This window comes from Canis lupus, chromosome 31 (assembly GCF_048164855.1).
Source record: "Canis lupus baileyi chromosome 31, mCanLup2.hap1, whole genome shotgun sequence".
Classification (NCBI taxonomy): domain Eukaryota; kingdom Metazoa; phylum Chordata; class Mammalia; order Carnivora; family Canidae; genus Canis; species Canis lupus.
This window is the reverse complement of record NC_132868.1, coordinates 22378044-22394236: the sequence shown is the minus strand read 5'-3', so window position 1 is coordinate 22394236 and position 16193 is coordinate 22378044. Positions and strand designations below refer to the sequence as shown.

The following is a 16193-nucleotide window of genomic DNA, read 5'->3' as shown; positions in this document are numbered from 1 at the left end:
GAAAAATAAAAGAAGTGGTCATGCTCCTCAATGTAGAAACCATACCCTGAGGCATCTGAGACAGGAAAAGAGCTCCAAAGAAAATGGACATGAACATGTCCCTCAAACCATTATTCACACAAACAACCAAAAAATGGAAGCTACCTCAATACCCGACCTAAAGGATTTCTTTACAGAAGACGTAGCCTCCTCACCTTAACCTGAACATAGCCATGCTCAATTGTATTTGTGAAGACTATACCAGCAAATAACAAAATAACCCTCACAGGGAAAGCCAGGAAAAGTACAGGGCAATAAAATAAGAAAAGGTTTAATTTTCACATTTTTATATAACATTCTTGGGTTCTTTGAAAAAAAAAAAAACACTAGTAAATTCAATTGAACACGTTTCTGGCAACTAACATACATTGATATTAAAAAAAAAAAAGAAGAAGAAGAAGAACGTATAACATTGAGTCTGAGAAGATCAAAAAGAACAGAAGGGTAACCAGACTTAGCCTGTTGTCTCAGGTCACCGTGGAGGCCCTGTGCCTAGCAGTGTGGGGACATTTACAGGAGGCTCTTACCTGTGGGGGCCGAGGCTTGTAGGGGGAGCTGCACTCAAGGTCTGCTAAGATGCTGGTCAGTGAGTCTATCTCAGCATCCAGGCTAGAACGTCTCTCTTCGAGGGTCTTGCCTCCAGGGTTTCCCTGCTAGGAGCAATGGAGACATGTTATTCCAAAAAGAAAAAAAAAAAATCTCCAGTTTCTAGTGATACCAGTCTGCGTGCAAATCTCTCAAGTGACAGTGTGGCTTTGTCCAAGCTTTTCTGCACTTCGTTTATTTTAGCTTTTACAAAATCTGGAGTAGAATAATCCTGTTTTGACAAATAAGAAAACTGAAAGATATGAAGTGATTTGCCTAAAATCACACACATTAGAGGCTGTTTTTTTTTTTTTTTATGAGTATACAAAGTAAAAGGAAATAAATGTTTCCACCCCTGTGCTTAAGGAGCAGATCCAACTGGGGAGATATTACAAGGGCTTTGCGTGCAGAAACCATCACACAGAATGACAGCATTTGAGTTGGAGCTGGAAGGGGCATGGGCAGGAGATTGATGGTCTAGGAAGAGGAAGCAGCAGGTTAAGTGTGGGTATTAGATGTGTCTGTGAGAGAGACGCACTGCATCCCAAGCAATACACCTTCAAAGTGCACCAGAATGCATCTGCTCAGAGTTCTGGCCAAGGAGCTGCAGAGAAAGCCTGTGGCTGTGGTCACTGATTATGAAGCTAGAGATCTCCAGATTTCACATGCATATGCCAATACCCCATGTTATCACAAGCACCAACTTCCACCTATACTCGGAAGCAGAGAGGGTGAGTAAAGGGCAAGACACTGTCACAAGGGCATTCCCAGGAATCGTGAGCAGGCTTGGGGAAAACAAGCAAACAGTTTGCCTAGAGCTTAAGGCCAGAACACAAAAAGTGAGATGGTCCTAAGATTTGGAAGCAGGGTGAGTTAAAATAGTCTTTTAAGGTGACAAAGTAATACTGATCGTGGACTGTATTGAGAGTGTCTCTTATGATTCCAACAAGAAATCAAAGTGTATCTATCTATAGCGAGACCCAATCAAAATGAAAGGGAAACTAATATAATCTAATCAACTCTGTTGAACTGTCTAAGGCCATTAAATATCAGGATAGTGTGTGAAGGTGTTTAGAAAAAGCATTAGCCAAGAAACCAGAATATCCTCAGCAACGACAAAAACAGGGTCCCTTGACAAGCTAGCATAAAATCTTCTAATTCTCGAAGTAAATGTATCTGGTTAGTGAGTATGATTCATCGGGTAAGGATAGTATAACAGTATTGCCTATTAATACCACTAGTTCTTTTTCCTCTAGTAGCTTGCTCACCAACCCACCATTCCTGAGTCCTGGAACTTAAATTTAAGTCTCTGCAGAAAACAGATCTAATAGGATCCGGTGTGTCTCTCAGTCTCTTGTGAATTTAGTCTATGTTGAGTTCATCCGTCTGGACCTGACCTGTCCCAGGCACAATGATAACATCAGCATCTATGAAGTCATGGCCCAGCCCCATAGAGCCAGACCCAGACCATTGTCTCCCCAGAGGCAGTGGCATGCTTACTTGTGAACCCTGTTTGAATATGAGTATCATTGATCCCATCCTATCTAAAGCAGCCTCCTTGCCATTTTCTGATTCTGAATGTATTTCCATGACCCTTGTATGGCACTCTGACCCTTCACATCGTTTTGTGTATTTTCTCATCTCTTTCATTGTCTAACCTTACCTTTTATATGCATTTGGCTGTCTATTGTCTGTCTACCCAGGAAAACAAGTGCTTCACGATGACAGGACTTTGTCTATTTTGCTCCTTGCTATTTACCCAAAGTCTTGCTCAGTCCCTGATCCATGGAAGTGTTCAATAAATTCTTTAAGTAAATGAATGAGTAAGACAGACTCGCCCATAGGTCCAGCCAGCAACCTTTTTTATATCCGCATCTTTCGGGTGAACACATCTAGAGATACAACAGGAGCACTGGATGTTCCAGTACCTAGAAAATAGAATAGGTTCAAGAAAGGGACTCACTGTCCCAGGGTGCATGTCTGTGCACACCTGCATGTGCCTATAAAGTCCATGCTGTATGGCCCAGATTTGTAGGTTGCCTTTGAGAAAACTGAGAGATTCTCCTCTGCTCTCTTGCCATAGCCAAAAACAGAAAGCAATATAATAGCCGGTGGGCTGTATTTTCTCAGAGTCTGAATTTCCAATGCGGTTGAGTTCTACACAGCCCATAGTCTCTATCCTAGGAAGATATGTTTTCAGAGTGCTAATCCCTCTACCAGAGGTGATCTCACCTTTATTGCCTGGAGCAGTAATAACTATAAAATATGGTGGCTTTATAAAGAATAAAATCCTTTTAACGTTTAACATTCATGTGAACATTCTGGGGGATGGATCCCGGTACAACATGGAAAGATGGGACATTGGTGTTTGGGAAGGCATCTGAGAACTACATGAATATAATTCTCCTACATGTATTTCCATATTGTTGCAGACAGCATAATATATTGGTAAGAGTGGGGGATTGGTTAAAATCCTCTCTGGGGGGCAGCCCCAGTGGTGCAGTGGTTTAGCACTGCTTGCAGCCAGGGGTGTGATCCTGGGGACCCTGGATCGAGTCCCACGTCGGGCTCCCAGCATGGAGCCCGCTTCTCCCTCTGCCTGTGTCTCTGCCTCTCTCTCTCTCTCTCTCTCTGTGTGTGTGTTTGTGTGTCTCATTTAATAAATAAAAAATCTTAAAAAAAAAATTCCTCTCTGGGCCATAGTGTCCTCCCCCTCACCTGCCCTACCTAAGCCAGAGGGATGTTATGAGATTCAGATAAGGAAATGGATGGGAAAATACTGTGTAAATTGTAAAGTGCCATAATTATGATCATTTTCTTAAATAGCATTAATTATAGTAACCAGTAACTATAAATTGATATGAATAATATAGCTATTGTTAATTATTCTTCTTCTTAAAGGGAGCATCATTCATTAAGTGTCCCCTTGGGGTATCAGTAAAGAGATAGAATTTAATCAGGTCTTCAACATCTATACTGGAGTAGAAAGTACATCAACTGCCCATGCTCTAGGTACTGGGATATCTAACCACAGAGACTCAAAAGTCACAGAATTATCCTGAACTATACAATAAAACAAGTAATTACAGTGCTTAACCAGCCTACATGTAAGGCTTCGGTTGGTATCCGGCCTCCTCCTCTCTTCCCTCCAAGTTGGGACTACTCCCCATCTTTAGTTTCCAGCCCAATGCTGGAGGATTATGCATCAGTACCCCCAGCACCTTGCTGCCCTGACTGACCTCTGCTGCCATATTTCAGCCCCCATTACAGATGAGAACAGGTCTCTTCCTCACTGCTGCATCTCTATTTTATGCCTCAGTTCAGATCATGGAAGTCCTGACACATCTAACCCCAGGGCTCCTCTTGGTCCTCTCCTGTAGGGAGAACCTAGAGATGCAGGCACCATCTGGCTACACTCAACGCTTTATACTCGACTTATAACCAACTCACAGAATGGTACTCACTGAGCAACATATCTTCCTAACTTCCTATCACTGCAGCCTTACCATCACCTATGCAGGGAACAGTAACACTGAGTGAGATTCTCCTGGCACTTTGCTTAAAATGCTTTTTCTAGATTCTACACGACCTCCTGTAAAGCGGTCACTGTAATACTAACAATTCTCATGCTTTTCCATCACAACTAGAGAGATTCCCATGTCTTAGCCCAGTTTCTGCCAGAAAATGAGGCCTGAGACAAAATCGGGGGTGTCAATTATTTGGGGAATGACTCTCAGAAAACAGGACTGGGGGCTGGAAGATTTAAGCAGAGGAGGAGGGAAGGTCAAATCAAAGATGTGTTCCTGAGCTGGCCAGTGTGGTGCGCGACTAGGACTCCCCGCTCCTGGGGTGGGGGTGGGGTGAGGGGTTCTGAGGAGCCCCGTGAAGCATGCCTTGGGTCTCCCCACCTAAGGCCTGTGGGTTATAAACTGCACCGTACTCATCTCAAGACATAGGATGGTGGCCGAAAATCTTCAGGACAGAAAGTGAGAAACAAGTACTGCAGTGGAGGCAAGGTGCTGCTAGGTCACGCCCAAGCAGAGGTGGTCAATGGGGCCGTAGCTGGTATGTGCCGGTGAGAAGAGAGGCTGGATACCAATGGTGTCAGTGACTGTGTCCTTTCACTAAGAGCTATAAAACCCCCGTGAGTAAGCCATCTATAAGATACTATTTTCTATGTTTATTTCCATTCATTCAATAAAAATGCATGTGACAAAAGCTCACCAAACCACAATTGGTGCTTATTATAACTTGGAAAATCATACTTCTTAGCGCCACTAGCAGAATTATAGGGTGATGGCTTCCCCACTGCAAATATGTAAGAACAGATTTTAAAGCAGACTCCAGGAGTACCTGGGTGGCTAAGTGGCAAAGCATCTCCCTTTGGCTCAAGTCATGATCCCGGGGTCCTGGGATCAAGGCTCCTGGGGAACCTCTGTCTCTCTCTCCAATGAATAAAAACAAACAAACAAAACAACAACAACAAAACCCCACACATATAAAGCAGAGTCCAGAGCCAAAGTGTATAGCATGTAAGGAAGGCTATTTCCAAGAGTCCAACTTTAAATGGGTTTTGGTCCATAAACCACTTATCCACTAACTATAGGTGATAGACAAGGAGTCATAAACAGTATTGAGTTAGGAAAGGGTATTCACTTGTATTTATTCATTCTCTATATCCAAATGTCTGTATTAAAAAAATTAAACTCACAGGAAAGTTGAATTGGTAGTAAAATTAACTCCACCCACACATCTTTCCCCTAGATTGATCAGTAGCCAGTACTTTGCCATACTTACTTGCTCTCACACACTCTCTCGTAACAAATACATTTATTTATTCCATTTGTTCTCATAGTTAAACCATTTGAAAGAAGTTGCAGAAACTTCCCTTCTATATACTTCAGCTCACATCTCCTAAGAACTTATACCATGATCACGCCAGGAACTGTAACACTGGTGTGGAACTTTTTTTTTTTTTTTTTTTTTTTAAAGCAGGCATCACACTGAGTCCAACACAGGGCTTGAACTTAGCAACTCTGAGGTCAAGACCTGAGCTAAGATCAAGAGTCAGATGCTCAACCAACTGAGCCACTCAGGTGCCCCAGGGTGTGGAACTTGCTATTGTGCACGCATGCGCACATTCACCAGCAATCACAGGAATGTCCTTTTATTTATTGTTGTTATTTTCTATCTGGAATCCAATCAAAGATCACACATTGAGAAGACAGGTCTTTTAGGCTTTCCCCACCCTGCCCGCCACCTATTTTTGTCTTTCATGAAACTGACTTGAAGAATTCAGGCCAGGTGTCTTATAAAAAGTTCAACAATCTTGCTTTGTCTGATGATTAGACTTGGATAAAAACAAGTTGGGCAAGAATATTATGTGCACGATGCTGTGTCTTTCCCACTGCATCACATCAAAAAGCTCAGGAAGGCAGTTTGGTTCGGTTTATTGGTATCAAATTTGATGACTTGATTAATGTGGTGTCCACCAGATTTCTTCATTGTAAAGGTTGCTCTCTTCCCTTTTAAATCAATAAATTATCTGTGAGGTGACACTTTAAAACTGTGGTGTTATTCTGCTCATCAAGAACCTTTCCCCCAAAGGCCTTAGCATCCAGAGATGGTCCTCGCCTGAATTGATGATTGCATTGGTGGCTGCAAAATGAGGACAGTGTTCATTATTAATGAATGGAAATAAGTGCATTCTGCTTAGCATTTTAACAAGTTACTTGTTAAGTATAAGTATTCATTTCCGTTTTGAGGTAGGGGAGCAGAACAAACTGCAATGTCTTCTGCTATGAAAAAACATCAGGAACCGCCTGATCAAATCAACATTATTAAAAAGAGAGTTCATATTCAGGCTGTTAAGAGAAACTTAACAAAAGGATCAAAAGGGGAATGGTCTAGTTAATTAAGAACCATTGTCTGCCCTAGGAAGTTTACTTCCTAGAATTAGAGCCAATGCCCAGTTTCACACTCAAACTATGCACAGGCCTGACCTCATCCTCAGCAATGTCCAGAATCTCTAAGGCAGCCAAGCAATCACAATTACACAACACCAGACGGGGGATTTGGAGAGTCAAGATTTTTATGTGACTGCTCAAAAGCACACCTGAAAACGAAATCAAATCATCAGAGAGAAAAGCTGATGTTAGATGTACTAAATCTATGATATTTGAACCATACTTCCCAAAGCTCAGGGAACTTGAGCAGGCCCTGTGTGTAACACCAAGGCCCTTTGTGTAATCTCAACAGGACCCAAGCTTGGGCTGCCTTCTGTGATTCACTAGAAAAAAAAAAACAAACAAAACAAAACAAAACAAAAAAAAAAACCATTTCCCAGATAGCTTAGAAATATAAAACTATCTCATCTCAGGGAGCCCTATAAGGCTAGGAATACAAAACAGTGCATTCTTTCACACGCAATTTTGATTTTCCTTTCAATGGAATTAAATATAAATAATAGAGCATGGATTTCACTTCATTTTTATTTTCCTTTATGGTCAGCAAAGTTCATTATTTCCTTATTTCCAGCATTAATGAAAAAATGAACATAGCTGGTGATAACAAAAGGAACACAAAAAAGCTGTACTGTCTATAAAGAACAAAACTATGAACATCTTTCTATCTTTAATGAATCCAAGATTATAATCCATGAATTTCTTCATGATCATTTTTATTAAATTTCCCCTACCACAAAAAGTAATGGCAGAGCCTCTGGAGTCAGCCTTGTGGGGGTTAGACACCTGCACCTGCCACCTGCCAGTTTGGTGACATTAAGCAATCTACCTAAGCTCTTTGGTCCTCAGTTCCTCATGCTGCTGTTAGGATTAAACAAGTTCATATTTGCCAAGTACTGCTCACAGCTTAAGTATTCAATAAACATTAGCTACTCAACTATTACCTTGACCACAGTCTCAAAATAAATGTTTTGGCTGACACAGTTACAGTGAGGATGTAAGTTTTAGAAGTATTTTGATTCAAAGTAAACTCAGTTGCTGGAGCTTCAGTTAGATGAGGCTCCTGGGCTTCTTAACACCTATTGGTGCTAGGAATTAACCACGAAGAACCCAATTCTAGATTAGGAGTTCTCAAACTTTAGTCTGTTAGAGAACTACTTGAAGAGCTTGTTAAAACACAGATTCCTGGACCCAACCCCCAGAGTTTCGGTTTCTGTGTATCTTTGGTGAGGCCCAAGAATTTAGATTTCTAGCAAGTTCTGAAGGGATGCCAACAGTGCAGGTCTGAGGAGAACACATTGAGAACCACTGATCTAAGTAGATTTCTAACCCAATGAACACTTACTTAAAAGGATAAGTGTGAATGTGGGTCTGTCTATTTGTCTGTCTATGTGTGCCTTGAAAATGCCAATAGACAATGCAAATAATGGTTAAGAAAGTCCTGGATAAAAGTAAAATGGAAACAGTAACATTGCTTCTTAATATCACCTTCCAAGCTATAATAATAAAACAATTCCCCTTATCACACTGATTCTGATAATGTTGAGTCGACAGGATACAGTAGTGAAAATTACAGAAAATATGACCTATTTTATCTAATAGACATGTCACTTTATTGAAGAGACTCAAACTGCTGGAAGAGGGAAAAAAATGCTTTAATTCATGTCTGTGTACTTTCCTTCCCACTCATTTAGTTGAAGGGCTTACCTTTCTGAAACCCATATACCTTATCAAATGTACTCTCCTCCTTGAAGACATTACTGATAACCTAATGGCTTGATAACTGGCTGGTATGATAGCAATATTCATAGGGTACCTCTCACTGTTGGTCTGTGCAAATGGCTCTCCTCCCATGCTGCTCAATGAAACGGTTTGTGCTAAGTAGCATGCAGGCTTGATCCCCAACCTCAAGAAGTTGATAGTCTACTGGATAAAGTTACCTTCATATCTGCCTAGTAATTTCAAATACACTGTGTTCCATGAGACAGCTTGTAAAACCATATGGAAGAGACAGAGATTTAAAAACAAAAACAATCCCCTTCCCTAAGAAGCTTATTATACAATGGCTGACAGCAACACAATTCAACTTTTCTAATATGCAAAACCAAATGTCTAAAACTCCAGTCTCTTTAGCATCTAAAAAGATTCAACTACCCCACAGGTGAAGGACAGTGGTGGAAAGCACCACCAAAAGCCATCTTTGGAGCAAACTCTGTTGCATTCAAAACAGAGACAACATTTTTATGATTCAAAACAGAATAACAGCTTGGCAACAGGGAACATGGCATTGAATACACAGAAAAGAAAGTAGGGTAACAATAGGAGACAATGAGAGTTTTCCATGGTTCTAGCATACTTGAAGTAAAAATATCAAGATAAAACCCAAATCATATCTCAGTACTTTTCCTTCACCTTCTGTATCAACATCCAAGGTTGATCATGATTGGCCAACCCACATGTCTTTAAAGGAAACAGTCCTGCCACTATCCCTTGTTGCCAAAAGATCCATACTTTGGACCATGTAATTCCACTTCAAAACACAGTGACCCAGAGAAGCAAGGCGGGTCACCAGACCAAAGGTACACAAACAGGCTGGTGAACCTAACCTTTGGCCAATGACAAAAAGATGAGTGAGGCTAACAAACCTCCTTCCCTTATAAATTTGAGTAGACACATGTAATGAAACCACCATGAGGATGAACTGTGATCATGAGAAGCCAAGAAGATGATGATCGTGGCTAATTACTAATAGTCAAAACACGTGAGGAATTAAGAAGTCAATTACTAGGGGCAGGTAGAGAATAACCATGCCAATAACGGAGAGGTGGAGGATTGAAGAGGGAGGAGTGGGAGGAGAGGGGAGGATTGAAAAGCAAAGAGAGATGGCTCTGGCCCTGGGCCTTCTGGTGCCGTATCCCATCCACATGGATTCTTGAGATAAACTCCTTTACGTGGAGATACTCAGTGGGGTCTCCATTCCCTGGTCAGCCTGACTAAGGCAAGCCAGCACAAGATCTGTTCACTAAAAGGACGATAGCAGGAAGACAGGTCTACCAGTGACACCATAAACACTGACTTTTGCTTTCTGAAACTCACTTTTTTCCTCTATAAAATGAGGGGCATGAGTCTTTCAGGTTCTTTTTAATTTTTTTTATTTTTATTTTTTTTTAGGTTCACTCATTGGATCTCTAATGGCATTTCACAATTTGTCTATCATGATCGTTGTTGCTCACTTGCAACCTGATCTAAACCTACCCAAGACCGGCCTATTCGGAGTTTAAGCCAACTTGGTTGTAAGAGCAGGGGTGTGCAAAGTGGTCTGTGCCAAGTACACACAAGCAGCCTCATTTCTCTCACTGTTCTATGCAGATAAGAAAGCAAAAGCAACAAAATCCCCAAAAATTTACTTTCTCCACTGTATTCACCTACTCATTGAGTTACTTCTACTGAATTCTAATCTTATAAAGTAAAAATAATATCGAAATACTGATAATCCTCTTAAAGTAGCTCTTTACAATTAAAATACAGATCAATTTGCATGAGAATAGCTATATAACATGGAAAAATATCTGTCAATAAAATGCAAATCATAATAAGCACAATAAGATTATTTGACAGTAAAATAAAACATTTGCCGCACCTTCTTAAAGCAGAAGAATCCTCTGCTAAAAATGAGATTATACACAGAGCCCCATGACTTCAACAGATAAAAACAGAGCTGCTCTGGTTCAAGTACAGCAGAGGAAGCCTGGGGTTTCACCCAGTGGGGCCTCCCTTTGTCTCCAGTAGTGTCCCCTGAAGCACTGCTACAAAGGAGAGTTCAGAAATCACTGCTGCAGACTTTCCAGACAAGCTCTACATGAAGAAACTGGATCCTTGGGAGACAGTCTGCCAGTCAGTCCACATACATAGTTTAGCAAACACTATATGCCAAACTGCCTTTTCTGTACTCCGTGTGTGTGTGTGTGTGTGTGTGTGTAAAAGAGACACAGGCCGACCTCAGAGATACGGCGAGTTTAAAGGTTCCAGACCACCACAATAAAGCAAATATCAAATAAAGCAAGTCAAGTGAGTTTTTTGGTTTCCCAGTGCATTTAACAGTCATGCTTACACTGTACTCTCATCTATTAAGTGTGCAATAGCATTATGTAAAAAAAAAAAAAAAAAAAAAAAAAGGTATATACTTGACCTAAAAAATACTTTGTTGTTAAAAAATGCTAGCCATCATCTAGGCTTCCAGCAAGTCAGTATCTTTTTGCTAGTGGAGGTTCCTGCTCTATGCTAATGGCTGCTGACTGCTCAGAGTGGAAATGTCCTGAAGGTTGGGTGGCCAAGGTGGTTCCTTAAAATCAGGTAACTGTGAAGTTCACTGCACTGATAGAATCTTCTCTTTGTGAACAATTTCTCTGTAGCATGGAATAGCATTTTACCCACAGAATTTCTTTCAGAATTGGAGTCAATTTTCTCAAACCCTGCTGCTGCTTGATCAACTAAGTATATGTAATATTCTAAATCCTTTGCTGTCATTTCAACAATCCTCACAGCATCTTCACCAAGAGTAGATTCCATCTCAAGAAGCCACTTTCTTGCTCATCCACGAGAAGCAACTCCTTATCCATTGAAGTTTATCATGAGATCACAGCAATTCAGTCTCATCTTCAGGTTCCACTTGGAATTCTAGTTCTCTGTTTGTTTCCTCCACACCTGCAGGTACTTTCTCCATTGAAGACCCGAACCCCTCCAAGTCTATCCATGAGGGCTAGAACCAACTTCTTCCAAATTCCTATTAATGCTGATAGTTTGAGCTCTTCCTATGAATCACCAATGTACTTAAAGGCATCTAGAATGGTGAGTCCCTTCCAGAAGGTTTTCAATTAACTTTGCCCAGAGGAATTACTGTCTATGGTAAGTCTATGGTAGCTATAGCCCTAGGAAATGTATTCACTTAAATAAGGCTGGAAAGTTGTAATTAATCCTTGATCCATGGGCTATAGTATAGTTTTTGTGTTAACAGGCATGAAAGCATTAAACTCATTGCCCATCTCCATCAGAGCTCCTGGGTGACCAGGTGCATTGCAGTGAAGAGTCATATTTTCAAAGGAATCCACTCCCTAACCCCCAGGCACTAGGTGTCAATGGTAGGCTTAAGATATTTGGTAAACCATGTCATAAATGGATGTACTGTCATCCCAGCTTTGTTGTTCCACTTATAGAGCACAGAGTAGATTTTGCATAATTTTTAAGGGTCCTACCATTTTCAAAATGGTAAATGAGCACTGGCTTCAGTTTAAAGTCACCAGCTGCATTAGATCCTAACAAGAGAGTCAGCCTTCAAAGCTTTGAAGCCAGCAATTGACTTCTAACTATGAAAGCTGTAGATGGCATCTTCTCCCTGAAGAAGGCTGTATTGTCTACCTTGAGTATCTGTTTAGGGTAGCCACCTTCATGAATCATCTGAGCTGGATTTCCTGGATGACTTGATGCGGCTTCTATATCAGCATTTTCTGCTTTACCTTTACATTATGGAAATGACTCCTTTCCTCAAATCTCATGAACCAACCACTGCTACCTTCAAACTTTTCTTGTGCAGCTTCCTTATCTCTCTTAGTCCTCAAAGAACTGACTGAAGTAAAGGCCTTGCTCTGGATGAGGCTTTGGCTTAAGGGAATGCTGTGGCTTGTGTGATCTTTTACCCAGACCATCGTATTATTCTCCACATCAGCAGCAATAAGCCCATTTTGCTTTCTTATCATTCATGCATTTACTGGAGTAGCACTTCTAATTTTCCTCGAGAATTTTATTGTGCTTCACTTTATTGCATTCACTGGCTAACTGTACAAGAGGACTAGCTTTCAGCCTATCTTGGCTTTCAATACGCCTTCCACATTAAGTTTAATCCTTGGTAGTTTTTTATTTAAAAGGAGAGATGTGCAACATTTCCTTTCACCTGAACAGTCAGATGTCATTGTAGGATTATTAACTGGACCCATGTCAATATTACTGTGTCTCAGGGACTAGAGAGGGAGAGAGATGGGGCAACATCAGCTGATGGAGCATTCAGAACACACACGTTTATGGATTAAGTTTGTCATCTTATATGAGCAGGGTTCACAGTACCCTAAACAACAGGAACATCAAAGATCAGTGATCATGGATCACCATTAACAAATATAATAATCATGAAAAATCTGAAATATAGCAGAATTACCAAAATGTGACAGAGACACAAAGTGACCAAATGCTGTTGGGAGAATGGGACCAATTAATTTGTTCAATGCAGGGTTACTATAGCCTGTATTTTTTTTTTAAGAGTGCGATATCTATAAAGGACCAGGTATGCCTGCACATCCAATTGAAATATGTATATGGGGGATCCCTGGGTGGCGCAGCGGTTTGGCGCCTGCCTTTGGCCCAGGGCGTGATCCTGGAGACCTGGGATCGAATCCCACGTCGGGCTCCCGGTGCATCGAGCCTGCTTCTCCCTCTGCCTGTGTCTCTGCCTCTCTCTCTCTCTCTCTCTGTGACTATCATAAATAAATAAAAATTTTAAAAAAAAGAAATATGTATATGGGTATCCATAAAGTCACCTGGGATCATGGAAACTTTGCATAATACAATTATTACAAAAATAATACAAGTTTTAAAAGGTAGAGAAAAAAGAAACTGTTTGATTCTTCCATTAAGGAAACATTCATTTGAGGCGTGGCAGGGGGAGAAGAAAAAATCGTTTGAACCTATGAATTAAAAATACTGTTGGTCCTCACTATAGAAAATATGCAGGGGGGCAGCCTGGGTGGCTCAGTAGTTTAGCACCACATTCGGCCCAGGGTGTGATCCTGGAGTCCCGGGATCGAGTCCCATGTCAAGCTCTCTGCATGGAGCCTGCTTCTCCCTCTGCCTGTGTCTCTGCCTCTCTCTCTCTCTGTCTCTCATGAATAAATGGATAATATTTATTTAAAAATATTTATTTAAAAAAAAAAAGGAAAAGGAAAAGGAAAAAAAATGCAGTAGTCGGAACTTCTGGGTGGCTCAGTGGTTGAGCACCTGCCTTTGGCCCAGGATGTGATCAGGCTCCCTGCATGGAGCCTGCTTCTCTCTCTGCCCATGTCTCTGTCTCTCTCGCTATCCTTCTCATGAATAAATAAATTTAAAAAAATCTTTAAACAAAAAAAGAAAAGAAACTATGCAGTAGAAAACAGGCCATGCCAGATATTTTTGCTATTGATTTTGCTTTAAAACCTTATGGAAGATAGTTTTCTTCTTTTGCATTTTGATACTATGGGGTCAATGAGGTAAGGTATGATAAATATCAGAAGCTACTTTCTCACATTCCTCCATCACATAATAGAATTAACCAAAAGTAAATGTGTTAATACTTAGAAATTTGATGTTAACATCATATATCAGCTCATCGTCCTCCAACCTTTATTCTCGAATCCTTTCATGACTCTTCAACATGTTACCAAAATTGAAAACCAAGGAAAGTATTTAGTTCCCATGTGAAGGCTGCCATGTCAGATAGCCAGAGCTATAACACAATGGGCGTGCCATCTAAGTGGAGAAGGAGTGAGACACTCTCTTAGAGAACTGTGGTTCTGATTTTATGTGCTAAGCACCATCAATCAGGACTTGCGCATAAAGGAGGCATGGGCAAAGAGAGGCTAGATTATAGATGACTAGCATGAAAAGGGTAACTCAGGTTTATGAAATATTAGAACTGGAAGGGAGGTTAATGGAGCTTTCCAACATTTTTGTTTAAAGATAATAAAAGTACCCCCAAAGAAGTGATTTAGATGTGTGAGATAATAATTTAGTGAAGGAGCTGAAACAGGACTAGAATCTGAACATCCTATACCAGGAGACATCTCCAAAGCAATAACTCATACATTATTTCAACTGTTGTTCTTAAAAGCCTATGATTTAAGCAGAAAACCACTCTTGTCCCATCCTGCAGATGAGGAAACTTCACAGAAGACAGGAGCAGAGGACTCCCCAAGGATTTCCAGTTGACTGTTGAGACAAGATCAACAAAAGGAAGGCAGAAGAGTCATTCCAAAGCCAGTTGAGAATAAAATACTCACATGAGTGCAAACAAGAGCTGGAGAAATTCCTAGAAGAGAGATGCCAGAATGGGTGGAGACACTTAACTAGCACCTGTAACAATGTCATGTACCAAAAAGGACACAAAGGACCAGAGAGCTTAAGTGATTTGCTAATGGTCAAACAGCCAAGTGATAAGGATGGGACAGGATGACCTGAATCATCAATGCTCCCCGGTCCCAGTCCTCCCACTAAAAACTCAACACTATCAAGTGAAAGAAGACAGTATTAATTTTTTCTCTTATGAAACTTACAACTTCTGCTGATGTCAGAAGATGACTGAATATTCAGACCCAGAAAAGGGAGCCTTCCTACCCACCCAGAACAACCACAGAATTCTCTTTTGTGAACAGGGAGGCAGATATGTGGGCAAGGAGAGTAGAGAAATAGTGAACTAGGCATTTTGTCCTGGTTCTGCCAGAATTTTGTTGGGTGACACTGGGCCAATCACCTTCTCCTTCCAACTTTATGTTTGCTCACCAGCAAGGTGATGGATCTAAACTTGATCTGAATGGTTTCTTTTGATTCAAAAGTTCTATTATTCCAACACAGTTATGTAAGCGCAACCTACTTACTGTTACAAGGAATTTAAAGTTATTCATTGTTGTTGATATATTTTTTCTCCCTTACAGCCACTTACTGGAACCAAATTACTCTGTTTCCATTTAGTTTAAGTGTACTTTGATAGTTGAAAATACAGAAGATATAGAGCAGCTACTAAGAAGATACAATGTGAAATACCCATTTCAAAAGTAGGGTCATGGATAGCAACTTTATAAAGAAGCTGCCTTCAGTTACATTGTTTGGAAAGCCAGCAGTTGATCACAGGAAATGGAAAAAGACAGGGAGGAAAAAGACAATGTCCTAGCAAATAGTCAGGAGAGGACAAGACAAAACACACATTATCTCTTACCTCAGAGGCTAAAAATGGACAAAATACAGGGAGGGAGGATTACCTAAAATGTCAGGAATCACATTTTCTAGTAATAAAAAACACACCCTCTCTCTAATCATTGTCCCAATGCTGTTCATCATTTTATCTTGGTCAGGCGTGCCGCTCAAAGATGGTTCTGGAAAATGGCCTACGAGCCAGTAACATCACTAGTGCGAGCAGCCACTCCATTCACTCTGGCCACAGCCTGGAACATCATTACCACTGGGAACATGAGGAAAGGAAATCATAGCTCCTTCTGCACTACCATTATCAACAGAGCAGTGCCTGACTTTTAGAGGAGCACTTGCATGAATATTTCTCATTGCATTGTTCAGGCAGTTTCCTGTCCATGAGGGTTGGGGGTAGGGGGAGTCCTAGAGATTGGTAGATACAATTCCTGTTTTAGAAAAGAGGGTACCAGGCAGCCCAGGTGGCTCAGCGGTTTAGCGCCTGCCTTTGGCCCAGGGCATGATCCTGGAGACCTGGGATCGAGTCCCATGTCAGGCTCCCTACGTGGAGCCTTCTTCTCCCTCTGCCTGTGTCTCTGCCTTTCTCTCTCTCTTTCTGTGTGT

At 41.0% G+C, this 16193-nt stretch overlaps 1 protein-coding gene across 14 annotated transcripts in view; it reads right to left on the bottom strand.

Annotated features, from left to right (window-relative positions):
• LPP (LIM domain containing preferred translocation partner in lipoma) overlaps positions 1-16193 on the bottom strand; it is a 670528-nt gene that overhangs the window by 340787 nt on the left and 313548 nt on the right. For 10 of the 14 annotated variants that reach the window (XM_072807809.1, XM_072807808.1, XM_072807811.1 and 7 more), the window contains one exon: positions 567-692. In XM_072807809.1, the coding sequence (XP_072663910.1) occupies positions 567-692 (126 nt within the window). The remainder of the gene's footprint in view (positions 1-566; positions 693-16193) is intronic. The other 4 variants (XM_072807814.1, XM_072807805.1, XM_072807813.1 and 1 more) reach the window with 1 other exon arrangement.